This window comes from Poecilia mexicana, unplaced genomic scaffold (assembly GCF_051168715.1).
Source record: "Poecilia mexicana isolate PSO_F unplaced genomic scaffold, ASM5116871v1 scaffold_18, whole genome shotgun sequence".
NCBI classification, from domain to species: domain Eukaryota; kingdom Metazoa; phylum Chordata; class Actinopteri; order Cyprinodontiformes; family Poeciliidae; genus Poecilia; species Poecilia mexicana.
The window spans coordinates 18,009,130-18,035,896 of NW_028263387.1; the positions used below are offsets into that span (position 1 = coordinate 18,009,130).

At 39.4% G+C, this 26,767-nt stretch overlaps 1 protein-coding gene across 3 annotated transcripts in view; it reads right to left on the reverse strand.

The window, feature by feature from the left end:
* pcxb (pyruvate carboxylase b) overlaps window positions 1-26,767 on the reverse strand; it is a 381,625-nt gene that overhangs the window by 188,179 nt on the left and 166,679 nt on the right. For all 3 annotated transcript variants that reach the window (XM_088016052.1, XM_088016053.1, XM_088016054.1), the window contains exon 12: window positions 16,891-17,073. In XM_088016052.1, the coding sequence (XP_087872178.1) occupies window positions 16,891-17,073 (183 nt within the window). The remainder of the gene's footprint in view (window positions 1-16,890; window positions 17,074-26,767) is intronic.

The following is a 26,767-nucleotide window of genomic DNA, read 5'->3' on the forward strand; positions in this document are numbered from 1 at the left end:
TTTATTTTCAGATTTATTCACAACAGATTGACACCACATACAGACTCCTGGATCTTAAAAGAACTGCAGTAGATTAAGACTAATTTGTAAAACCTCATTGTGCTGCTGCAAGTTTTTCTAAGCTGCTTTCTAAACCATGCTAATCATTTCCCACCCAAAAAGATATAGTAGGTTTCTGCACCTCCACCATCAGTTTCAGTCTATCTGCAGATAAGTTAATTGCTTTTTACCCAGTTAGATCTAAAGGAGGAACGAATATTAAAGTCTCCAAATGCGTCTCATTCAAATTAATATTTATCCAGGGAATCATTTCCATATTTTTGAAGGTTGATGGTCTTTATGAGCTTTAAATGGGATTTAGAAACCATATTTATGAATGAATGAACACAAAGGTGTTTAGAAAGTGTTGCCAATCTGCCAAACCAAACATATTGGCTCTGACCTGAACCTTCAGAGACGCATAAAGACAGTTACAAAGTCGGCCTTCTATCACTTAAAGAACATTTCCAGGATTGAAGGAATAAGGTCTCGTCAAGATCTGGAGAAACTCATCCATGTGTTTATCTTTAGTCGCATTGATTACTGCAACAGTGTCCACAGGTTTAGCTAAAAAAAACAAACAGCTGCAGTTGATCCAGAGCGCTGCTGCTGGCGTCCTGACTAAAACCAGGAAGTTGGAGCACATCACACCGGTTCTACAGTCCCTACACTGGCTGCCTGCAGCTCAGAGAATAAACTAAAAATACTGTCAGTTTATAAATCACACAACACATTAAAGATCTGCTGCTGCTGTATCAACCTTCCAGACCCCTCAGGTCTTCTGGTTCGGGTCTCCTCTGAAGAACCAGAACCAAACATGGAGAAGCAACATTCAGCTTCTATACACCTCAAATCTGGAACAAACATCCAGAAAATTGCAAAACAGCTGAAACACTGAGTGTCTTTAACTAGACTAAAAACCAGCTGCTTAGCGTTGCTTTTGAAACGCAGTAGATTAATTATTTAACGATGGTGCTTGATAAATGTAAAGTTCAGATTGTTGATTCTATGTTGCATAACTTTGTGTTTTTATGCACTTTGAAATGCCTTGTTGCTGAAATGTGTCACACAAATAAAATTTGATTTTGTCTATTAGTTGTCCAAATCAGTCCGCTGGCGTCATGCGACTCGACCAGTTTTTCAGCGTAAAGCGTTTGAGAGTTGATGTTTGTTTTATGAATTAAAATACATTAATTTTCAGAATGTGTGAACTGATCAAAAAAAGTTTTGTTTTTTATTTATTTATTTTCAAAATAAAATATTTAACACTTTAACGTATTGTACCTTTTGACGCAGCTGTAGAGAAATATAATCCCAGCTAAGTTATACGGGAGAAAAAAGGCCAAAATGATGTTAAAATAAAGATACACAGATGGAACTTGATCACAACTGAAGACGACTGATTTTCTGGTAAATTAATGAACCATTTAAATTTTCTCAGATTTTGTAAAAACGGCGTTGAAGATATTTTGGTTGTATTTTAACTCCAGGTAAAATTTAGTAGTTTTCTGTTAGCAATTAAAACCTGCAAACTTCCACTAAGAGTGAAGCAGTTTGTATATCTAACCTGCAGACCCACACAACTCTCCAGTGTCTAACGTTGGAATTAAACTTTTTAACGAGATACTTGATTATATCTACTGACATCTACTGATATGATCTTTTAAAGTTCATGACTATTAAACTTCTCTGGTATGATTCTTTAATTTTTTTACACTTTAAGGTTATCTTAGTAAAATAAAAGGGCTCCAGACGCTGTGGACTGTAATTCTCTCCCACCTTGTTCTCTCCCTCCATATCGATCTACTACAAACAGACTTGGAGATGAAATGTCACTCTGAAGTAGTTTGTCCAAGACGGCTGTAAACATGTCCCGACTGCCAGCCTCTGGCTCTAAAGGACCTCAACAAGGTCTTCTGTGAATGTGTCAAGTGGAGAGCTGTTAAAGACAAAGCTGTTTAAAAACCTGCAGCAGTGCAGCATGCTGTACTTCAGCCTGGTTTCACCAACCGCTCCTCCAAGTTCAAAGCAAAATTACAAGCTAGATGGTCTAATGTGCTTTGTAATGTTACGATACTCTCAGGAGAACAGAGGTTTGTAATTTCCCCTTTGACTGAGAGCCATGAACGGCAATTTACCCAAAATTCAGACTTATGCTAAGACTGATGAGGCTATTAACACTCATCAGCAAACTAATAGAAACTAAAAACATTTAAGTAAATACTCCAATAACCTCTACAAAACCTTTAACAATATGTAAACAAAAAAAAACTATTAAAAGTTTTTAAAAAGAGATCCTACCGCACAGTATTCACATTGGATAGGAACCACTAAAGTATAAAATATAGAGAAATATAAAATTATGCAAATACTTGAGCTCATCTCTAAAATAAAAAAAACACCAATAGCTACTTATTTTAAAATGTCAAACACCAAATATGACTTAATATGCAGAGTGGAAGCCATCTTAGCACTGCTGCGGTTTCCTAATTTCCACTTTAAGAGGTTCAGTCAATCCAGGCCCGGCGCTGTGGGGGGCTATGGGGGGGCCCTGACCACCCACAGAGTCATCCCTGGACTGGAAGCTGTTTGTTTTTCTTTTTACCTCAGAGTGGCCTACTTTCTACTATTCTTACCTCAATTTGATGCAGTAGAGGCTCCACACCTCCCGTATCCGTGCTCTCTGCCCCTCTTTCAGCCGTTACAGCCGTTTAATCCGCTGCTAACACGTCATGACGTGTTTTTCCGAGCCACCTTTAAATGCAACATGAGCGCTAAGACTCTAGCGCCGTTTTACACTTTGAATTGCGTTGTTGCTGAAAATGTGCTATGTAAATAAAATTACGTTATTACCTTACACCTGTGCGGCAGCGAATCGTGGCAGCAAACAGAGTGAACTGATTAATGCAGATAATGTTCGCTAAATGGTGACTAGCTAATCCATGACAATAAATCACGTTACGCTCGTTAACAAGAACAAGCTACTAATTTTGTTATCCATGTTCAAAAGCTGGTTGTACTGGTGACATTTAACTTTCTGGGGGGAAAAAGTACTTATAGGAGTAGTTTTACTGGACTGTATCTTTTACTTGAGTAATATTATTGCTACTCTTAGATTTCTACAACGTCTGAGCTAATGCTAAACTGTGCTGGACTTGTGAGGCCCTGAAAATGGTAAACCTGACATTTTTCACCATATTTATTGCAGTTTTCTTTCTAAATCACTGCTGAGAAATAAATTCAGCTCCACACCAGAAGAAGAAAATGGCTAAATTAGTTCACCCACAAATGTTGCTTCTATCTTTTGCATGAACAGATTAGATTTTAAATATTTAAAAAGTGATGCAGCCACGTTGGTCTAACCACAACGGACGATGGGAAAAGACGTGTTAACACGCAATAATTATGCATGTGGACTAATTAAAATGGTTTAAGTGGGATTTTGAACTGAAGAAACTTGGTCAGAAAAGGTGCAGCTCAAATTTACCCATTAAAAAATAATTTATTCAGAGCAAAAACAAATACCAGATGTTGGTAAAAGCAAGTAAACATCTGTTATTGTTGATCAAAACATCCTCTGACATCACACTTAGCACTCAAGGAGCAACTGTAACTTTACCGACGTTCAGATAAGGTGCTCTGTTTTAATGAGAAAAGGAACATCTGATTATTTAAATGTCCCTGCGAGGCTTTCTGCAAGATGCATAATGCATGTGTTTGTTGGGTAAATTCAATTCCAAGCCACATATTAGTGGCTTAGTGAATGCTGCGAGCAATATGAATTATATGAATTGTTTGGAAACATTTTATCCAAAATGTAAGCAGGGCCCAGATAGCCGGGTAGCTGAAGAGATGTATAAATGTTTACCCGTCATTATTCAACATTAATTGGATTTAAAAAAATTAAAAAAGATTGAGAAGCAGACCAGGGTTTTAACTAAAAGGTTCTACGGAGAAAAAAAGGGGCAAAAACTACATTTAACTTGTCGACAAATGAAGAAAAACCCAATTTAAAATCGAATAATGTGAGGATCAATAAGAGATAATCTGCAGTAGATCATTTCCAATTTTTAGAGCGCGAGGTTTGACAGATGTTGGATATTATCACTGGGTATCCCTGCACTTCTCTTTATTTGTTTAACCTGGAATGAAACCTGGAAGTTATTTTCCTTCCAGGCGTCAAACATTAATCAGCGAGCGTTCAACAGACGGTCACAGCCTTAAAACTTCCCAGGTCTGCGTGTTAGCGTGGTCGATTATTACAGCAGTCACAATTAACCGGTGTGCAGTCACACTTTTAATTAAAAACTCCCACTTTATGCAGAACTTCCCCTTCTGTGAACACACACCCCACATTTGTATGCACATCAGTGGGCCTGTGTAATCAGGACTACACTTTAGAGCTTCGACGAGAGCACAGGCATTCATGGCGGCTGCAGAGAGAGCAGCCGTAATAATTAATGCTCCATTAAAGCCCGTTCTGCTCTTTGTGTGTGTTACTTTAGAGTAATTCAGGTTCCCTACTCCTGCAAATGCACTGGAGGTATATATACGTCATCAATATTTCATTAATCTGGATGAATTAAAATGAATCCAGCTTTGTTCATTCCTTAGGGATTTTTATTTACAGAAGAAATAATTCGGTAAATGTAAGCTTTTAATCACTCTGGGATGTAAACATTTCTGAACCAGTGATTAAATAAGTAAATGTAGGATGTCAGAGGGAAAATGACTGTAGCTCTACAATCTGTCACCCCTTCATTTGTTTTCCAGAGGTGAGGGAGAGCAGCGCCCTTTAATGACCGGGTTAAACAGTGGTGGGTAACAGGAAACGCTTTAGAGACTAAACGTCACAAATGACTGTTACTACAGAAGAACAACATTTAATATCTGAAGAATATCTGGTGGAAAGTTGCATCCTGACATACTTTCTCACCTGAAGTGTTTCTGAACTCCCTGTGAATGCAAAACCCAACCAACAAACAAAATGTAAAAATACTAGAAAGTGGGCGGAGCCAAGAGACAATGAGGGGCGTGGCCAACTGTGGGAATGAGAAGACTTTGTTGCTATATTCATCGTCTCTTCAGACCCACTAAGCTTTTTCTTTTTCAAAAATATCTAGTGGTGGATCTGGGCTGTGTTTTCCTGTGTTGGAGACTTTTTGCAGCAGAGCTCAACAGCTCGGCTGTGATGAGCTGTTCAAACGCAGAGCAAGAGTTGTACCTGGCAGCACCGCTGCAGGGTTTTATAAGCCTGGCGGGTCACCAGGCTTTACTTGTGCCCCCACCAGGCTAAGCAACCCATTTACACATTTTATCAGCATAAACAAGTTGATTTGTTGGTTAGTTGCACTTTAACCCCAAAGCTTGGAAGTACAATGTCAAATCAACAAAATCTGACATTTTTTCTTTATATCAAGACGTCAAATTCTAGATTTACTTTTTGAATTTAATGCTTTACTTCTCTGAGCAAAGAAATGCCATTAAAATTGTTTATTATGTGTGAGTTTAAGGAACTGTTCCTTCAAGAGCTGTGCTCTTAATAAGTAGGTCCACCTGTTTCTAACGCCGCTACCCGGTGCGTTAAAGTCTTTAAGATTGTTGATCCAAATCGCCACTAGAGGGCAGAATTGGGTTCTGAATGGGAAAGATAAAAGGTTGGACAGTGAACAGAGGTGGTCCATTTGCTTTAATGTGGATGGAGAAGTTTTGTCTTCGTCTTTTCGCTCATCGTCGGACCGTTTTATTGAGCCACACTGATTATTCGTGGCTCTGAGTTTTGCTTTGAGGGACGAATCTGGAAACTCCCCAATGACGGTTTGATCAGGGTGATTGTTCTGGCTACGACTGGTAATATATCAAACCGTTATTTAGATCAGAATTAAAAAGCCTTCAAGAAACAGAAGTCCAGCTATCTTTGATTTAAGCACTCAAATTTTTGATAAGGTTTTTATTATTAATTCATAAAATAATTCAGCAAAAGCTTGAAGGTATTTTAAGTGCAAATTTGTTGCCTCTTTGTTCTTTTGTTGGTCCTGTTATAAAATGACTAAGTCAGACCTTTATCCATCCATTAATTTTATTTTCTTTACAGCAAACAAAGATCCTGCCACTTCTTTTTCCTTCCGGTGTGTAAATGTAACGCTACCTAAAATAAAGCCCCCAAAAAAATAACCCGAAGCGACGCGTCTGATAGCCGACATCCAGCTGTTCTCCGGGTGGAACTGCATTTGACATTTTCACCGTTTATCATCTTCTGCGCGGCCCGTGTCCATGCACCTGCATGTCTATCATCATATCTGTATTTCCACATGCTGCGAACCTTTTGTCTGAGCGTGCACAGAATGGGCGAAGTGTGTGTGAAGAAGTAAAATGTCACGCAGAGCTACAGGAGGAAGGAAGTGACGGACGGGAAAGAGACGGGACGGCATGAGGCAGGAGGGCAAAGATGGACGGAGAGATGAGCAGGGGGGAAATTACCAAAAGGGCGGCAAAGATGAAGCGACGAGAGGCGGATGAGAGACCCGAAGTCAGGTTTCCACATTTCAGACAGGAGTTCAGTGATTATTCTGCAGAAACATCAGCAAGCCAAGCTCGAGCTTTGTGTGATTACAAGCTGACATAATTAATATTTCCAGAACTTTGTGAGTAACAATGGTTTTCATAGTCTGCCTGATGTTTGACCTTCAGCTACCCAACACATTTACATAAGCAGATAAGTCAAAAACCCAATAATTAAAAATGTCTTTCCACACAAGACATTTGCTTAGAATGTACTTTACCTAACAACACTTTTCATTATAGTCGCTGCATTTAACATCTTTTTAAAAATCGCCGTAATAAAGAGCTCAATAAAAAGCTTAACATGGGATTTAACCAATAATTAGCTAAAAAAAAATCTAATTAAAGTGCTTTTAGGATTAGCTCCCAATAGTGAAATGCAACCTGACAGTTTAAAATTATGTCAAAGTTTATTACAAACATCATTAATCACTAATGAGGAAGATATCAGACGCTTTTCTGGGACTTTTTTCAGAAACAGGAAAAGATTACAGATTATTCAGACGCTTTTCTTTCTACTTTGTTTGGTGAAAATGATGCAATGATGGGATTTTTTGTGTAAGTACATTGTGAGGCAGTGGATGATTGCTGCAGATATTTGCGTTTTACTTTGATTCAGACCACATGCGTCAAACTCAAGGCACATATATTCCTTTTTATGTGGCCCTTTTGACTCCAAATTACAGCAACTGATTTTTACAGCAATTTCTCTCAGAATTGGCGAAAAACACGAGGTTTAAGTGACTTCATGTCGAGTTATAGTCGGGGATTGATGCAGCGATTGATAAAAAGTCATGTTTAACATCATACAATAGCGCAAATATAAAAATTCCTTACAAATATTTGTAAATTAGCATCAACAAATAAAATTTTAATCGCCAAAAACAAAAAACGCAAAAACAAAATCCTGGATGTACTGACAAGTATGAAAGGATGCTCAATATTATTTAATTTTAAGTAAAGCTTATTGAATATTGAAACAACTATTTGACATTTTAATGGTTTTATCAATAGATTCTGGCACAACAGGCCCTTTTGAGAATATTCAGCTTTTTGATTTGGCCCAAAGTAAAAGTGAGTTTGACGGCCCTGGTTTAGAGGAATGGAGATAAAAGTTTCACCAATAAATTAAAACTTAGTTAAGGATAAAATGGCATGCATGAACCCTGGTTCAGAACAGGGTTTGGTTTTTAGGATCAGGGTCGAAATAAGAGAGAAAAAGACTAGAAACCAGGCAGGTAATCCACTAAATACCTAACCTCATCATGGCCTGAAATACGAGGAGACTAACCTCATCATACCCATGACGGGGTTAGTCTCCTCGTATTTCAGGCCATGTGGCACTAAAATGTCAAGGTTTCAAACAGACCTTGATATGTGTGAAAATTGTACAAAAATGTAATTAAAAAATATCAATTAATTTAGCTTTCATACAAAAAAAAGAAAATCCTGAACAGTTGCACCACTTGCTCTGCTTGCTTTAGACTGAAACTTTTTCAAAATGCACATTAAAGGAACATTTTCTTCAAACTTTTCTTTGAAACCATGACCAGCCATCCTGGCATCGCTTTGGTGTGGAGTGCTTTCCATAGCACCCATCAACTACTTACATAAAAAAGGCAGTAAAATCAGCTCCATATTCTCCTCTGGGTGAACGTTTTGATTGATGGACACTTGTGTGTTTGACTGGATCCACCATAATGTGACGTTGTGAGCAATCTCCAGCTTTATTATTGAAACTGATATGTTTTTGCAGCGTCTACTCACTGTTTTATACTTTATCTCTGTTTCATTTTTATTAGTTGCTGTGTGTCTATTGTAACCATAACATTAACCATCTATAAGACTCTTAATTTGCTTTCCTAAAGCTGATTTATGACTTGAAACGGCTGCATTAACTCTATAATCCAAGCTCTGAGGACGTGTTAATTTATATCCCAATTAAGCCCAAGCATAAATCTCAAACAGTTCAGTGCAAATAAACCAGCTGCACACTTCCTTAATGAATCACAGCTTACCTCGCTTTGTCAGGTTTCGTTCGTATAAAGGTGAGAAAAACATGTAAATGGCAAAACTGTAAACTTATGATGTATAGATCTTTGGGAAAAGCAGCAAAACAAACGTCTTGACTAGCTCTGCGTGGGCAATGAGGAGTCAGGGCAGCAGAAAATGTCTAAGTTATTGGAGAATCATTTTCTTTAAATGTTCAGCAAAGCACATTTTATTTAAAAAATGTTTTTATATTGAGGAATGTGCAGAGTTAAATTTAACGAAGTTCAGAAATGGGTTAACGAGCTCACACTTTAGAGCGTTCTTCAAAAAAGAAACCTACGTACCTGTAAGAAAAACAGGCATTTGTGTTTTTTTTATATAAGCTGCATAAGTTCATTCTAATTCATAGGAGCTAATTTCACCACTTTCAAAAACTTTGAAAACCTTCAGCACACTTAATTTTCCCAGATAAATCCTGAAGTGCTAATTTACTTGGTTGTAAACTTTCAGTTGAATAAAGTTCGACCTCTGAGTTGAAGTTTTGGTTATTGACTTAATTCCTGTTGATATTTATGTTCATGCTTTTGTTTTGAAGGGGGTGACGACTGTTCACACAGTCCTCTCCTTACATTCTCCACCTGTAAAGCAATGCAGCAAATGACGTTTACCCAAAATGCATTGCTGTAGGGTTAGCACGACTCACTTTTTAGCTAGCGATGTCCACCACCGCTGCATGTGGTTGGCAGCTCTGGCTTAACATGAGCATCCAGATTTTCTTTTAATATCTGGAGATGCTTATATCAGAACTTTGGGTCAGATATATTTCTATTTAAATTTTATTTATTATTATTTCTATTTTAATTTTAGCTATTTTTAATTTACCTCTGAACTCTATGGACAGAAGATATAATAGCATTCATAACAGCTTTCTAAGTAATCTAAACAGTTTAGTAGCAGATTGAGAGAGAGAGAGAGAGAGAGAGAGAGAGAGAGAGAGAGGTCCCCAACATTTTTTTATTTTATCAAATCCAAGGAAATATTAGCCAATGAGTTTACCCATGCTACTTGCTAATTAGCATGTGTAACTGGGTAATGTTACCCATGCTAATTGCTAATTACCTATTAGCCTGGGGAGCATTACTAACATTGCGGTCTGTTTATTCCTGGAAAACAGATTTCCAAAACGTAAACATTTTAAATGACGTACGGTTCAGGTTAAAGGTCGTATTCCATTTAGCCTTCCTGTTATCAGCTGTAAGTGTTGCTCTTTCACCAACCAGACGTATAACCAAAAAGCTTCTTGCACCTTTCTGGGTCTTTGTTTTTATGCTCTGCAGTACTAAACATCTAACTTTGCGTCTTCCTTCCTCGGTGAAGCTTTAACGATGATGAGCGTTGCCATTAGCGACACCTGCTAACGTTTACGGCGCCTTTGAGAAAAACATTAGGTGTCTGACTGACTCAACAATCAGGGCTGATCAAGATAAACATTGGCAGCAACAAATTAGCCCTTAGATTGTAGTTCGGGATTAAACCGACACATTTATAAAGGATCACAATCCAACATTTAAAGGACAGATGGGAAATCCATTTAATCTCTTCATCATTAAGAGGGATGAGAGGTTTAGATGCACCTTGACCAGGCACTGCTTTTCTCTCTCTCTGGTGTTGGATGACGCTCCGTGTCTCGAGGGGACAGGGTTATCTTTTCTTCATTTCACACCTATAAACAACCACTTACATGGTATTTAATTTCATGAATAATTTACTAATCTACTTCCCTCCAACCCCTGTGTGTTTGCAAGTGAAACGGGAAAGAGATGAGAAAAAGAAGCTGCTTTCATGACATCTTCATTAGTTTGTTTTCTCCACTTTAATTTCCAGGATTTATCTTTTCTTTAGCTTTGCTGTACATTTAGAGAAACTTGTGCAGCAACTCTACAACTTATATTTAGCCCCGTTTGCCTGAAACAGAAGAACCAGCACTTGAATTTGTTTTAGTATTGAGCAAATGTCAAATCTTAAACACACCAAGCGAAGGTCGGAGGTGAAAACAAGCTAAAAGCCCAACTGGAAATACGAAACCTGGTTTTCCAGAGACCTTTATTCTGTCACATTTACTAAAATTTGGGTCACTTTCAGATCTTTTCCTTTAAATAACATAAGAGCGGCATATTTATTTAATAAAAAGATAAAAATACCAACACTGGACTCAAAGGAACGACTCCCGCCCACTTGAATACTCACACAAAAGCGTAAATCTGCAGGTTGACTGGTCAGCCAGCACTCAAGGCAATGTTTTCATGATTTACTGAGCTAAAAGATCAGTGTCAATCTTTTAGAAACTCCTGAATATCCAAGCTTTAATAATAACCCCATTAATACTCTCATGTGTAGCTCACTTTGGATAAAAGTATTCACTAAACAGAGATACTTTAAAACAGTGGTCCCCAAACCAATTGGTACCGGGCCGCGCAAGAAATAACTAAATATTTCCGTTTTATGTATTGTTTGAGTCCGGAGGATCTTTTATTTTGAAAATCCTTTAACCGGATTCTCTCAGTTACTTGCGCGCCAACACTGAGCCCACAAGCAGCAAAATGAGTAAGAAACAGATCAGATGTCTTTGGAAAGTTTCTTTGCAAAGAAGAGAAGAGACAGGAGGATGGATTTATCCCGGACCGGTAGGTGAGTCAAACATTACAAGCCGCTCTGCGTAACATGCGGCGACCGGCTGCTAATGAGGCAATGAAGCTTCAGACTGCTTCGCCACGTAGAGACCAAGCAGGCTGTGGATATGAGCAACACTTCGGGTGTCATTGTCTCCATCACTCCCAGATGGGACCGTCTCATTGCAGAGAAACAAGCTCAGGGCTCCCGTTAGGCTTTATCGTGAGTTAAAATTTTCACGAAAGTAAAATGTTCGTTTTTGTGGCGCATCTGTATCTTATTTTGAAGGGATATATGAACATTACCATAGCGACCAGAGTCAGAGAGCGTTTGGGCAGTGGTCGAGAGGAGATGGGTAGAGCTTGTGAGTCTTAAGTCTGGTTTAGACGGCAAGATTTAAGGATTGTCGGCTGATTCTCCAAACCTCTGTGACCACAGAGCTGATAAAAGTACAACAGGTTCGATCGGTTCGTGTGTCCAAGGCAGAAGCAACACGAACCGATTCCAGTCACGAACATCCCGATTCCAGAGGATGATCCACAAAACCCCCAACATAGCGGGAATTTAGAATAACCAAACACGGATGACGATGTAGAAGCAATAGTGACAGTTTGTGGAGTCATTTTAAGAGATAAAAGACGTAACAAAAAGAAAAGGCGGTGGATAATAGACAGCGGGAGCAGCCGCTCTATTTGCTGCACTATGATTTGGAGGTGACTATGTTTTTTCATAGTTAACATTTTTAACTTAATAAACATATATAATAATGACCTTTACATATAATAATAAACATTTCTACACATCCCCGCTGTTCTTACGTCACCGCGCTTTCTGATTGGCTACCTGTCACATTCAGCAGGTTGTATTCTCGTTCCCAGTCAGGGGAAACCCCACAGGCTGCGATAAAAAGGCCAAGACAACCAAATTGGGTATATTCAGGATTTAGCGGGAACACCAACATGCAGAAGCCTTATCTGACTGTTCACCCCCTCACAGCCCCCCTCCCCGGACTGCAACAAAATTTCCAAGTCTTGACCGGTCCGCGATAATAAAAAGGTTGGGGAAGCACTGATTTAAAAGATTTAGGTCAGGGGTCAGGTGTGCTGAATATAATCCATGCTAAATATGAACATCCCGATACAGCTTTACTTTCCCTTGATGCAGAAATTATCTATACAATGTTTTATCTCAATTTGGCTTGGGTAGTTATTTCATAATCTGGATTAAAATAATTTATAATAAACCCACAACCTCAGTTATAATGAATAATATTACATCTGATTCATTTAATCTAGCTAGGGGAACACATCAAGGGTGTCCCCTCTCATCCCTCCTCTTTGTTCTGGCAATTGAACCATTGGCTTTTGCCATAAGGAACAATCAAAACGGTAACACTTTATTTGAAGGGGGTTGAATAAGACTGACATGACACTGTCATAAAAACATGTCATGAACATCAATAAGCCTTTATGAATATTTATGACTGTTGTCATAAAGCGTCATTTGGTAAATTATGACACTTTTAATACGAAGTTGACATTATTCAAAATGTCTTTGTTATGACAACTTGACATTAACCAAGAAATCATTACCGTTTAAACTTTACCTTTAATAACATAGTTGCCTAATTTTTAAAGTGCAATCAGTAATACTTTTATAACAAATGTATATCAGTAATGATTTATTGGTTAATGTCAAGTTGTCATAACAAAGACATTTTGAATAATGTCAACTTTGTATTAAAAGTGTCATAATTTACCAAATGACGCTTTATGACAACAGTCATAAATATTCATGAAGGCTTATTCATGTTCATGACATGTGTTATGTCATGTTTATGACAGTGTTATTCACCCCCTTCAAATAAAGTGTTACCATCAAAACATACAGGGTGTCAGAATAAAAAGTATTGAATCTAAAATTGGACTATTTGCAGATGACATTATTTTAATGTTGTCTAATCTGAAGTGCCCAATCCCTCAACTACTTAAAACTATCAATGAGTTTGGTTATATTTCCGCTTATAAACTTAACGAAGCTAAATCCGCCATCCTACTTTTAAATCAGGCTGAAAGACGCAATCCGCCAATTCACACTGCATTTCAAGGGGCAAAAGACAGCCTTAATTATTTGGGCATTAAAACTACTCCAAAAATAGATGACCTGGTTCGCACTAACTACACACCAGTGATTAATTAAATAATGGAATCACTTGATAGATATGAAATGTAATATATCAGTCGAGGAATCTATGATTGGCCGTATAAATATACTTAAAATGAATGTACTTCCTAAATTCTTATATCTTTTCCAGGCTATACCCCTTAATCCTCCTGACGGTTTTTTTTTAACTAAAATAAAAAAAAACCTTAACTTAATTTGGAACAACACTCAACTCAGCTCTCTAGTGCATCCTGCTGGTTTTCACCAACTGTTCTGTTGTGGGTTAATATAGAAAATACAAACACCACTCCCTTGCCCCTAAGCTTATATCTATACTCAAGGAAATACAAAGAGTTACTAAAAAACACGTCAAACCCATTTGTTAAAAACACTATCCGAGTATGGTACGATGTACATAAATTCAAAAATGAAAAACCAATATTATCCCAATTTTCCCCGATCTGGGGCAATATGTCATTTGAACCAGGCAGGAAAGATATGGGTTTTAAAACATGACATGTTAAAGGCTTATGCAAAATCGCAGACTTATTTGATAAAGGGATTGTGATCAGCTTTGAAGATTTAAAACATAAATTCAACATCCCAAATAATTTTTTTTTTGATTTCTGCAAATTAGAAGTTTTGTCTTGAGTATCCAAAAATCTCGTAACATTATCTACTCTTACTTCTATAGAAAAATTGGCAACGAATTATCATTTGAAGATGTGCCTAATATCACACTTCTATAATAGCATCAAAGAGAGCTCGCAGACATCCATCCATTTTCTTTACACCCTTGTCCCTTAGAGGCGCCAGGAGGGTTGCTGGTGCCTGTCTCCAGCTATCGTTCCAAGGGTGAGGCGGGGGTCACCCTGGACAGGTCGCCAGTCTGTCGCAGGGCCACACAGAGACACACAGGACAAACACTCACACCTAGGGACAATTTGGAGAGGCCAATTAACCTGACAGTCATGTTTTTGGACTGTGGGAGGAAACCGGAGAACCCGGAGAAAACCCACGCATGCACAGGGAGAACATGCAAACTCCATGCAGAAAGACCGGGGCCGGGCATCGAACCCAGAACCTTCTTGCTGCAAGGCAACAGCTGTACCAACTGCCCGCTCCCAGACATCCTCAGAACCCAAAAGAAAGGCATAGTCTGAAGATCTGATATGTAATATATCAGTCGAGGAATGGCAAAGGGCCTGTCTGAAGGCACAGACACAATCTATCAATACTCAATCCAAGTTAATCCAATACAGTTGGTTGAGAACATATGTTTCCCCAACTTTACTAAATAAATCTCATTCCAACATTCATAAATGTGGAGATAGAGGTAATTTATCTCAAAGAATGTCTCAGGACTTTCTTTGAGAATGTCCCGAGAACTGTGGCTTCACCTCACATTTAACTTGGGGACAATGACTAAATCTTGAGGACTATAGCTCGGTCAAGTTATCAAGTTAAGATAACAGACAACAATTTCTATCTTGACGTTTGGGCTGATATTTAGCCCTGTCCTCGCAAGTTTTGCAGGCGGCGTATTTTGATTTGTTGAGAGCTCTAACACCATAGATATCCTCCTCTCTTGCCCTCTTTTGCAGCACAGATGTTAAAGTTTGGTAGTCCGGTCTCCTTTTTCCAGAGCAAACGTCCTCAGCCGGGGACGTTTGCTGTTTTGGAAGATTGGCCAAATCTTCCCCTAGTACAGCTGTCTCTGGGGTCCGGTCTTCCAGTGCTGCTTTTGTCGGCGCAGAGGTTGAGCTTTTAGACTCAACGGCCTCCTTTGCACTGCTAACTTCCCCAGCCGGGGACACATCTGTCTGAAAACTCATTTCAGACAGAACCGTCCGATACGAGGTTTCAGACAGAGCCGTCTGAAATGAGCTTTCAGACCGATCTGAGTGATCGGCCTGAAAACTCCCACAATGGTCTGACTCACAGCAAACTTTCCCAGCCGGGGAAGTTTGCGGTGAGTTTTCAGACCCATTTGTCTTTATACTCCCACAGTGGCCTGATGGGCCACAGCAAACTTTCCCAGCCGGGGAAGTTTGCTGAGAGTTTTCAGACCCATTTGAGTCTAAACTCCCGCAATGGCCTGATGGGCCACAGCAAACTTTCCCAGCCGGGGAAGTTTGCTCAACAATCGGGGAAGGGTTGAACAAATAAGCATCGAACTCGTCATACTCGATGGACTCATCCTTGTAACTAGCGGTGTCAAATGTTACGCCAGGAAGGATCTTATTAAAAATCTTCCTTACCCCTGTGGTGATCAAATATCCAGCACCAAACGTCAGAGGGAAAAACACAGTGGCTACAACCTGTTCCATTCGTAAAATCGTTGAAAAACACACAGCTATGAACCAAAGAGATGCTTGGATATAACCTCCTGTTTTGAGATCCAAGCATTCATAACCTCAGATGTTCTTTGATCTATGTCATAGATGAGGTCATAGCTCCCAGGAGTCACTGTAGTTCTGGGGGAAAGTCTTGCTTCTGATGGTTGCTATGGAAACGGTCAAGTCAGTTCTGCATGACTCAAACTATTAACCCTTTGCAACTGCATCACTGAATCATTCGAGGCGCCATGACGGACTTCAGAAGGGTATATTTCAGGAGGCTAGGGATTAAAACAGGGATTTTAATGGTTAAATATTAAGTTTAGATTGACAGTGGTATATTAAAACCATTCATTTAAGTAGGATTTTTCATCATTCTATCAGGTTTAAAATTTTGAATCATACTTGACTTAAAAATATCTTAAAAGTGAAATTAAATGTAACTTACAAACATTTGCTGCTGCTGTTGTAAATTGTGACAAGAAATTTTGCCTGCTTGGAGAAGAGCCACAAAGAAATAATTTTGGTTTAATAATTTTACATGTTAGCATAAAAATAGAATAGAGAATGATCCCAAAGAAATGGTGCTGCCGCTCCATATTTGATGGGTTGTAAACGACCCATTCGAACACATTTGATCTGTACCGTGCGGAAACGTAAACGATAGGTGAAGAAGCGGCTCGAGTTGAGGAAGTTATGGCAGAGAAGAAAATTAAATGTGGGAGACATCATGAATGAAATGTAAAGAGATGCTTGACTACGGCGTAGGCAGTTTACAGAGAGACAAAAGGTAAATGGAGCAAACATTCACAAAGGAAGTGTCAATGATTCCCATGAGCAATCTTCTGTGTCACGTTGCCCTGAACGAGTTGATGGAGCCGACGCCCCGTTAACGACGAGAACGTTTTCCTCCAACTACAGCTTTGGTGTCTTACAGCAGAAAGAGCAGAAATGAAATCTGGAAACGGTTTAAAAGTGCAGTCCTCCATCTCAATAAAAAACCCTCCAGGTTCATGACAACTTCTCATTTCCATGGAGGCAGCAGCAACATAAAACGTAGACGAAAGCACAAACTGAGCTGCTGGTGCAGCACCAAGACAAAACGAAACATGGCCGACGCTCCTACCTTGACCCCTCGAACTCTGAACTCGGCCAGAGCGCGGCTCATCTTGGAGGCGGCCATGTTCAGGTCCTTCCCGCTGGCGATCACCTTCACCAGCAGCGAGTCGTAGTGAGGCGAGATGATGGCGCCCTGGAAGGCCGACGCGCTGTCCAGACGGATCCCCATGCCCTCGCCGCTCCTGAATACCTGTCAGAGGCCAGTTAGCAACGTTAGACACACAAAGACAACATAAGCAAACATGACTGATGACAACTCGGTTCTGATATTCTTTGAGATGGGCACAGCTTTTCCTCAGTGTGACCAAGTAAGCCTGATCTGAAGCAAGAACATAAAAACAGCATTTTCTGCACATTTAGCACAATTTTTACGAGTGGAAGGGCTAAATTAAGAACAGGTATAAGTTTGAGTAAAATGAACTACCGACATCTTAATTATCTCATAATTTACCGAATGACACTTCATGACAGTCGGAAACGTTCGTGAACGCTCCGTGTTTATGAAGGCGTCACATCAGTGTCACCAAGTTCTGATACTTAAAATGCCTTCCTGTTCCAACATCAAATGTTCAATTTGAAGTTTATTGATCATTGAAAATGTTTCATCGCACTGCTGTTACACTGCCATCATATTAGTTGAAAATGGTCTCAAAACAATATTATTGTTCATCGCAATAACTTGTGGGACAATTTATCATCAGGCCCACAAACTATAAAAATGATCTCACTTTAATTTCTGTCATTTTGGATTCGTTTGTCAGTGCATTCAAGTTAATTTTCAGGACAAACTCTTGCTGCAGCTCTGCCTCTGCTGGTCCGTCGGTTCTTCACTACATGTGAATTATTATTGAGGTGAAGGAAGAAATCAATCTGTGGGCCAAAAATGGTCTCCGGTGCAAACTTTGGAAGAACAAGACAAGAGTTTTCAAGAAAGCTGACATGGTGTGGAGATTGTATTGGCTGCTGCAGCTGTGTCATGTGACCAGGTGAAGCCTGAAGTAATGGCTTTAGAAAACTGTTGCTACATATTCTGCTTCAGTTATTTCAAGATTAATTCATATTGGAAATGAAACATTTTGGCAACGACGGTTTTTACAAGCTAAATTTCCAGTATGGTAATTCCATGACACTTTGCACTATCTGAAAATTTCAAACGGTTTCTGAAAGGGGAGACATTGAGCTTTCCAGCCAATCTCGATTTATTAAGGTAATTTCACTCCCGCCGTAGCAGGAAGCATGTTTTTCTTTGGTTTAATCTGATAAAACACTCCTTTCATACACGCTAAATTGCAAAAATAACTACTAGATATTGACATTTCCAGTTGGGTCTTTCCAGAAATGGTCAAAAGTTTTAACTCAAGACATTTAAAGAACTCTGTACAATTAAAATAAGCAAAGGCGGAGATCTGAAACTTCATCTTTAAAGGGTTAAAAAGGTAGAAATATTAGTTTCACTGTACATTTTGAGAATTTGTGCATAACGTCTGCATAAGAATGCATGAAGTGTTTGTCACAACACTGATCAGATGCTATTTTTATCTTCTTAAGGGGACTTTAATGTTTGCACTGCAGGAATGCAAACATCACATCTGTTTTAATCAAACTCCCTTTAGAAGACAATGGCTGCCAGAAATATGAGCAGAGAAATGAGCAAAATGCAGAAAACCTGCAGGAGTTGAGCGAGGAGGAGCAGGAGGAAAGTAGCTGCGTCACTTGGCAGGAGAGCAGAAATGAAGGAGAGAAATGAATGTCCAATACTTCAACATATGGGGGCCCCGGAGGGCTGCGAGCGAAAGATGAGTAGAAATTGTAATTATAACAATGTTGTGCCGCGCTGATGATATGCTGGAAATATCTTCACACAACGTGAGCTGCAGAGAATTATGATGAGAAACGTTTGTCATGAGCTTCATTTTATCTCCCAAATTTGTCACAAAGATTCAAAATTAACTGAAACGTTAAATGCAAACATAAATGCTGCTGTATTCTGTCATAGTTACATTGTGGGGTTGTTTTACTCCTTATGGTGAGACCCCAGTGTTCACAAGACACCTGGAATCTGCAAATACTGGAGATCTTCTCTTATACCTGGCCATTTTAGTAGATCAAATATAAAACAGACAGTGGAAACCATCTTAGCAGCAGAAGCTAAATCCTTCATATCTCCAGTGTTTCAGGGACGATGAATGGCGCTTCTGCATTGGCTGCTTTGCTTGGCAGCCAACAGAAAGTTAAGTATTTATGAATTAAAAAGAAGAAAATCCATGAACAGGCAAATTTTCCCTGAATAATTTGAAGTCATAATTCACAAAAAAAAAAAAAAATCCTTGGATACAGAATCGAGAGGAAATAAGCAGAAAACCTAACTAAATACCAAAAAACAAGAATATAACTGATTTCAGGTGAAGGGAAATTTTCATTCACCTCTTTATATTAACGTGGAAAATGTACAAACTCCTGTAGACGTCTAATAAACAAGAACCAGAGAAATCTAATGTAAAAAAAATCACCAAAGCGTCTGTCCAACATCTAAACCAACGGCTTATGGAAAACGCTCCATAAAAACGCACCAAAACATTCAAGACCAGTTTTTTTCCCGCAGCGCTGAACTTTGAACCAACAAGGAAGAAACACCCACACCTCCAAATTGCACATACAGGCCTATGGAGAGAGTTCTCAGTCGAAGTCCACATAAAGTTTCAAATCTTCATCGACTTGAGCCACTGCTTCATAACCAACATCTAGAGCGATAACTACTGTTCGTCTTTTCAGAACATTTTTAAATGTCCTGTTAAAGTATTTTTGCCTTCCAAAGACATTGAAGGAGATATTTGTCTGTTCAAATGTGTTTGGTCCTGACTTGTTGAAGACGGAACAAAATTCGATAGTATTCCCAAATGGAAGTGAAATTATTTTAATACTTTACATCTGAAAGCTGATTTTCTCAACAGACTGCTTGCTCTGTGAACATCACCATATTTCTGCCCTTTAATCCAAAACATACCAGACTTAATGCAATCAGAATCTCCGCCTGAGTTGGACAGCATCTGGATGTGGTTACGAATGTTTTTAGCCAATTTTAGCTTTTCTATGTTGCACTTTAAATTAGTTTGTACATGATAACATTTATATTCTGTTCTAAAATGTCAAATGGAGCAATGAAGTGAGTAATGCACTTTGCCGAAGTCCGTTTGGATGTGGACTTATCCGAAGAGTGGATCAATGGCGTAAAGGAGGCGGGGCGAAAAACCGGGCCCCATGGAGCACCAGAACCTCAGCGGGACGCGCATTTATAGGACAAGGTGGAAGTATCGGTCTTCAGGATACCAAGAGTCTTTAGGCTGCACCTGAAATGAAAAATGTTTCCGTTGCCTTGTGAAAGAGAAGCAATGGCAATGTGTTGTCTTGTAAATAAGAACAATTCCACGTTCGTTTTATTCTGCTGCTTAGTGAAAACAGAGGAATCAGTGTCTGGGTTTCCAAATACAACACAATAGACCGACAGCTTTTTAATTTTCCTCCCAAAACAACGAGATCGTCAGCACACAGCTTTCAAAGGTGGCGTAAAGAAACTGTTTTCACCAGCAGGTGAAACAGAGCTGATAAAAAAGTAGAAAAACATAAAAAAGTCAAGATTTACTTGACTAAGGAGTCGGAATAAAAATCCTTCCTGGACTGGCAGCATTTTCCCAGCAGTCTTTTACCATCAGTATCCAACTCTCGGCACCCTTTGCTTTCACACTTGTCTTTACTTTTCCTCTCTCCTCATTAGGTGTCCTCTCGGCGTTAGCGGGCTATAAAGCAAACTGCCCTCTGCCCAAGCACTTTAGCACTGCAGACTAAACAGAAACACCTGAGCAGAGCAGCAGTTAGCGCTGCCTGCAGAGCCGCAGAGCCGCCGACTGCAGCCGGCGTTTCTGCTACTTCTCCCCCGGGGAAACGGAGGGCGGCATTAAACTTCGCTTACAGTGAAACTGATGCAGCTCTTTGGTTCAGTCACTGTTTAACCCTCAAAGACGTTGGCCGGCTGAAAAGTGGGGTTGATGCTCAAAGAGGGATTTAACGTTTTAATAGAAATAACCAGAAATGGGGCTGCTGCACAACTCATGTTTAACATGTAGAGGAATCAGTCAGCTTCTTAAGTGGGGCTCTAAAGCCGTTATGAGGCAAATCCACTCCTGCAGGACTGCATCAGCAGCTTCACTTTGATGGAACAAATGAGCTCTGATTTCTAAATGAAAAGCTACTGAGCAGCAGCCCAGTTCTTCTCTTTAGACCAGGATCTGAGCTTGTGTACGAGAGCTGCAGAGCAGATTCTGGATAAGAACAACTACACCGAATTTCTCCAAAACTCTTCAATAAAAAGAGTTTTGCATATCGAGGCTTCAGTTGACCCCTTTTTCTTATGCTTTTTTTAAACCACACTTTTTTCTTCCACTAAATTTTCCAGGAATATGGTTGGATGCAGCACAGCTTCTGATGAAGCTTCCCCTCCTCATAGACAGTCAGAGGCTGCTTAATGGTCACTATTGTGTAGCCCAAAACATGTGCATTGTTTTTGAAAACTAAATTTTTTATAAGAATTAATTTTTTATCTTTGGGATCAATAAATAACTTTTGAATTTGAATGTCTTCTATAAAATGTTTTCTGTTTCAGTTTTAATCCAAAATACTAAAAGTGAATAGAAACATTTAATATATTACTGAGAGTAATAAATCTTTACCACTTTTACATTTAAAAAAATATATGTTTTAATATTTCTTTTTATTTTAATGGATTTCAACAACTATCACCTGGAAGATCAAATATTAAAAACAAGTAACTCCATCTACAACTAATAAAATCCATAAAACCCAAGAATTTTGCACAAATAAAATCCATGATAATCAAAATTAACAAAAAACACTAAATGTTTTTGTAATAAATCTGTAAGTTTTACTTTTTGAATAATTTTACTGATAATTTTTTTTGCTGATATTACACTTTATTTTAGTTGATATTAAACAAATCCCTGCTGAAAGACATTAAAAACAAACTAATTCACAATAACTTCATTTACACGAGTTTGCAAACTAATAAAACCCATAAAAACCATAATTTTAAATCCAAGATTATCAACATAAACAAAAATAAACACCAAATATTATATTCCGTGCAATAAACCTATACAACTTTTACTTTTTGAATAATTTTATTGAAATAATTTAATTTATTTTATATTTGTCTTTATTTTAATGTAAAAGCTGCACAGTAACTCCATCTACATGAGCATGTAAACCCGTAAAACCCATAAAACCCAAACGTTTTGCATAAATAAAATCATGTATTTTTGCAGCGGAAACGTCTGGATCCACCAAAATGAGGGCCAACATTGTGAAAACAGCGCTGCGTGTTCATGTCAGGAGGCTAATGAAATGTGCAGCAAGACAGATGTTTGGCTGTTGCACTTGGCTGAACAAACATATAAATGGGATATGAAGTTAGACAAGAATTCACTACAGTAACACAGTGGATACTCGGTTATTAGAGCCGCGCAGATGGGATTTGTTTTACAGAAAATAATCACTAAAAAAAAGGAGAGAGTATAACCTGGCAGATAACTGGAGGATTTTATTAATTTTCTCTAAATTTAATGCTTCTCTCATTAAAGATAATGTTGTAGCATTTCCATAATGCTAATAAGGAATCAGGGAGTGTTATTGTGTGAGTTTAATATGCACTGACTGGCCACTTTATTAGGTACACCTTGCTAGCACCAGGTTCCGCTTTAATCCTTCGTGGCAGAGATTCAACGAGGTTCTGGAAACGTTCCTCAGAGTCTGGACCAGACTGACATGATGGTAGATTTGTCGGCTGAACGTCTGTGACGTGAATCTCCAGTTCCACCACATCCCAAAGGTTTTATATTGGACTGAGCTCTGGTGATTGGAGGCCATTTGAGTCCAGTGAACTCATTGTTCAAGAAACCAGTCTGACATGATTTATGCTTTTTGACATGTTATCCTGCTGGAAGTGGCCGTCAGAAGATGGTACTCTGTGGTCATAAAGGGACGGACATGGTCAGCAACAATACTGTGGCATTGACACGATGATCAGTTGGTACCAATGGACCCAAAGTGTGCCAGGAAAATATCCCCACACCACTGCACCACCACCAACCTGAACCACTGATGCAAGGCAGGATGGATCCAAGCTTTCATGTTGTTGACGCCAAACTCTGACCCGACCATCCGAACGTCGCAGCAGAAATCGAGACTCAGCAGATTCAATGGTTTTCCAGTCTCCTATTCTGGTGAGCCTGTAATAATTATAGCCTCAGTTTCCTGCATAGCTGACAGCAGCGGCAACCAGTGTGGTCTTCTGCTGCTGTAGCCCAGCCGCCTCAAGGTGCGACGTGCTGTGAGTTCAGAGATGCTCTTCTGCTCACCTCGGTTGTAACGATTGGTTATCTGAGTTACTATCAGCTCCAACCAGTCTGGCCGTTCTCCTCTGACCTCTGGCCAACTGCTGCTGACTGGATATTTTATCTTTTCGGACCATTCTCTGAGAACTCTGGAGACGGTTGTGCGTGAAAATCCCAGTAGCTCAGTAGCTGCTGAAATACTCATACCAACCACCACGCCACGTTTGAAGCGTCTAAAATCACTTTTCTTCCTCGTTCTGATGCTCTGAACTGCAGCAGATCATCTGCATGCCTACATGCATCGAGCTGCTGCCAGGCGATTGGCTGATTCAACATCTGCATTAATGAGCAGTTGGACTGGTGTACCTAATAAAGTGGCCGGTGAGTGTATGTGAATAATGGGGTTTAGCCGTGGGGCAAACAAAAACAAAAATGGTGCTACAGTGAATCCACAATACTTGAATCTAATTTTCCCAAGACTGAGCGGCTGCAGATCTGGCAGCCAGAAACAGAAGAGCTCCAGTACCGACCGAACTGAAGGGGAAGTCAAGTACCGCGTTAATAATTCAAGTCAAGGTGATGGCTTCTTTCAGCCCAGGGCACTGTCAAACAGGAAAAATCACACTTCCCTGCTCCTACACTCCCACCATGTCATTGTTTCTGTCTTACCTCTTTCTTCATTGTCTCCAGGGAGTCAGAGGCACAAATAATTTAAGTAGTGTGGTGGTTTGACACACATACTGAAGCAACTCCACGCATCAGGCACTCAGAGACGCTGGAGCCCGGATCTTTGTCCCGCTCTATTTTGACGGGAGCTTTTAATCAGTAGATGCCCACAAACACAAACTTTGCAGCTTCGTATTAAATCCGTCTGATAATCTTTCCACACTCTGTCAGTTTATCCAGCTGTAAACTTTCACTCTGCTGCCTATTCTTCAACATCAACAGCACATTTTTCTGCATTTCCTTCCAGTTTCCTGTCAGAAAGCAGCAGTCTCCAACCCCTCCATCCGTTTCCTGAATGCTTCCATCACTGAAACTCCTCAGTCCCTCTGCAGCACAGGTCAACAGCGCGTTCCTCTGACTTTGAATGAGAAAAATGTTGCTCCATCATGGGTTCATTACAAATCACTCACCGCTACTGCAGTCTTTAAAAAAAACACCAAATGTAGCAGCTCTGGATTCAGGGTGGATTACAGCGAACCGGGTCAGAGTAGTTACTGTCAGCGGCTAAATGGGAAAAACTCTGAGCAAAATGGTAAAAATAAATGGATGGGAGGAGGAGGGAGGCCATTTCTGTTAATGTGCTGACGTATGACCAGACGTGGTCATAAAAACACTCTAGTTTCATTACATCCATAACTGGAGCTAAAAGTCAGCCCGAGTCAAAGTGACACATTTGGTAGCACCGGGCTTCTTCTTTTAATAAACCTTCAATACAACAGAAAACAAGAAAACACAATATAAAGCTGTGTCAATCTAGTTATGATAGTCTGAATAGAGAATTAAAATAAAGAGGGCGTTTATCATATCGTTTATCATTTATCGTGATAAATTTCTTAGCTTTATAAGAATTCTGATTTATTGTCATCGTAAATCAAAGTTAATGTTTAAAACCCCCCAAAACTTTCTGTATTGTCAGAATTGTTACTTTGTGTCGTTTTTCCAATGTTTGTTCAATCAGCATCAATAAATATCAATAAATTCAGTTAATGTGCAAAGTTTAGTGATATAAATCAAACTTCTTTATACGACTGGTGTCCTAAAGACGTGAATCACGAATGGATTTGTTTTCATGAACGGTATTTGTATTGATTAAATAAATACCTTTAGGGCTGAAACGATTCCTCGAATGATTCGAGTACCTCGATTACTAAAATTCCTCGAGGAAAATTTACCTGCCTCGAAGCTTCGTTAATTTATGTTTTATTAGTTAGCGCACCGTGTTCCGGCCGGGACTTCATTTGCGTTGCGCGGAGCTCTCACTTCCGCCTGAGTTGTTGACAAAAGCTAAGTCTCAGCGGCATAAAGTCCAATCTTCAAGATTGGCCCGTGGGGATTTTATTGATTGATGATAATGCCCGACTTTTTATCGTTTTTGGGGAACCAATAAGCATCCTTAAAATGACTGGGGGAATGCCTGGAGTACGGCAGCATTTCTCCTCCGGGGCTGCTGGTTGAAAGCGAACGGCGGGAAGAGCGCTGAGGTGAGCGGATAGCCTGAACAGGGCGGGCGGCTGAGTAGCTGATGCTTACCGTGTAAATGTAGCTTTACCGACGAACCGCACAATAAATTTCATATCCCGGTCTGAAGAAACGGGTGGCGGAGCGCATCGTACATGGCTGGTAGATGAGTTTCTGAGTGTGACCAGTGAAGGTGTCGTAAATATCCCGTATTGCTTCCCCCCGTGTTCGTCCCCCGGTCTAACGGTTCGTCAGTCCGCTGGTCTATTTCCTCCCCTCCACCCCATGTTCGTTCATTCGCCCTCTCCTCCCAGTCCAGGCGGCATTTCCCGTATTTTCAAACCCAAAGCGTGACAGGTTAGGTGGCAAGGTGAGTTTAATTAGATGAATACATAAACTAAAAGCTGGATTGTAGACATTTTTTATAAGCATATTTGTGAGCCTGCCTCTTTGTTATTAAATTCAATATAATTTCAGATTTTTCTATAACTTTTCTTCTGGTTAACTTAGAAAGTGAGCTATTATTGTTACAGGTTAGTTTTCTAAACTACAAAAAAGCAACTGTTAGGGATGCTCAAATATGAAAAATTGGACTGATATTGATATCTGATAGTAACACCGGTATTATGCCAGATTTACCAATATTTCATTTTATAATTTTTTTTATCCGATTACTCGATTAATCGTAAGAATAATCGATAGATTACTCGATTACTAAAATATTCGTTTACAACAGCCCTAAATACCTTTATTATTTATTGATGTATCATGCAGTGGCAGCTAAACAGTAACCTAGAAAATAAATGTTTTTTATTGTCACTTTTATCGCTGTTTCAATAATACCACAAAATACTGTGATAAGTCTCTGCACTCGTATGCAGAAGCTGGACTGTAACCATAGTAACAGGCCGCTTGGCCCCGCCCCTCTCTGCTCCTATCAATCGCACACCCCGGATTATTTGACCTTGACTCACCCTGCAGTTACAACAAGCAACACAATGGAGCTGGAAGCTAAAACAAAGGAATTACACTATTAACCCTTTCATGCATGAATTATGATCCTTTGTGTCAGGATTTTTTTTTTTTTTTTTTTTTGGTGATCAATTGTAATTTTCTCCAAATACAAAGTTGTTATTGGAAACATACATCAGTAGTATTGTTCTTTAGGGGTTATCTGATGTCATAATATTTTTTTTACCTGCAAGAGTCGTCTACAGTAGAAGAAGGGACCGGGTCGGTTGGCATGTTGTTTTGTCTGTCGGCCATATTGGATCTAACAAAAATAATTTCTTGCAT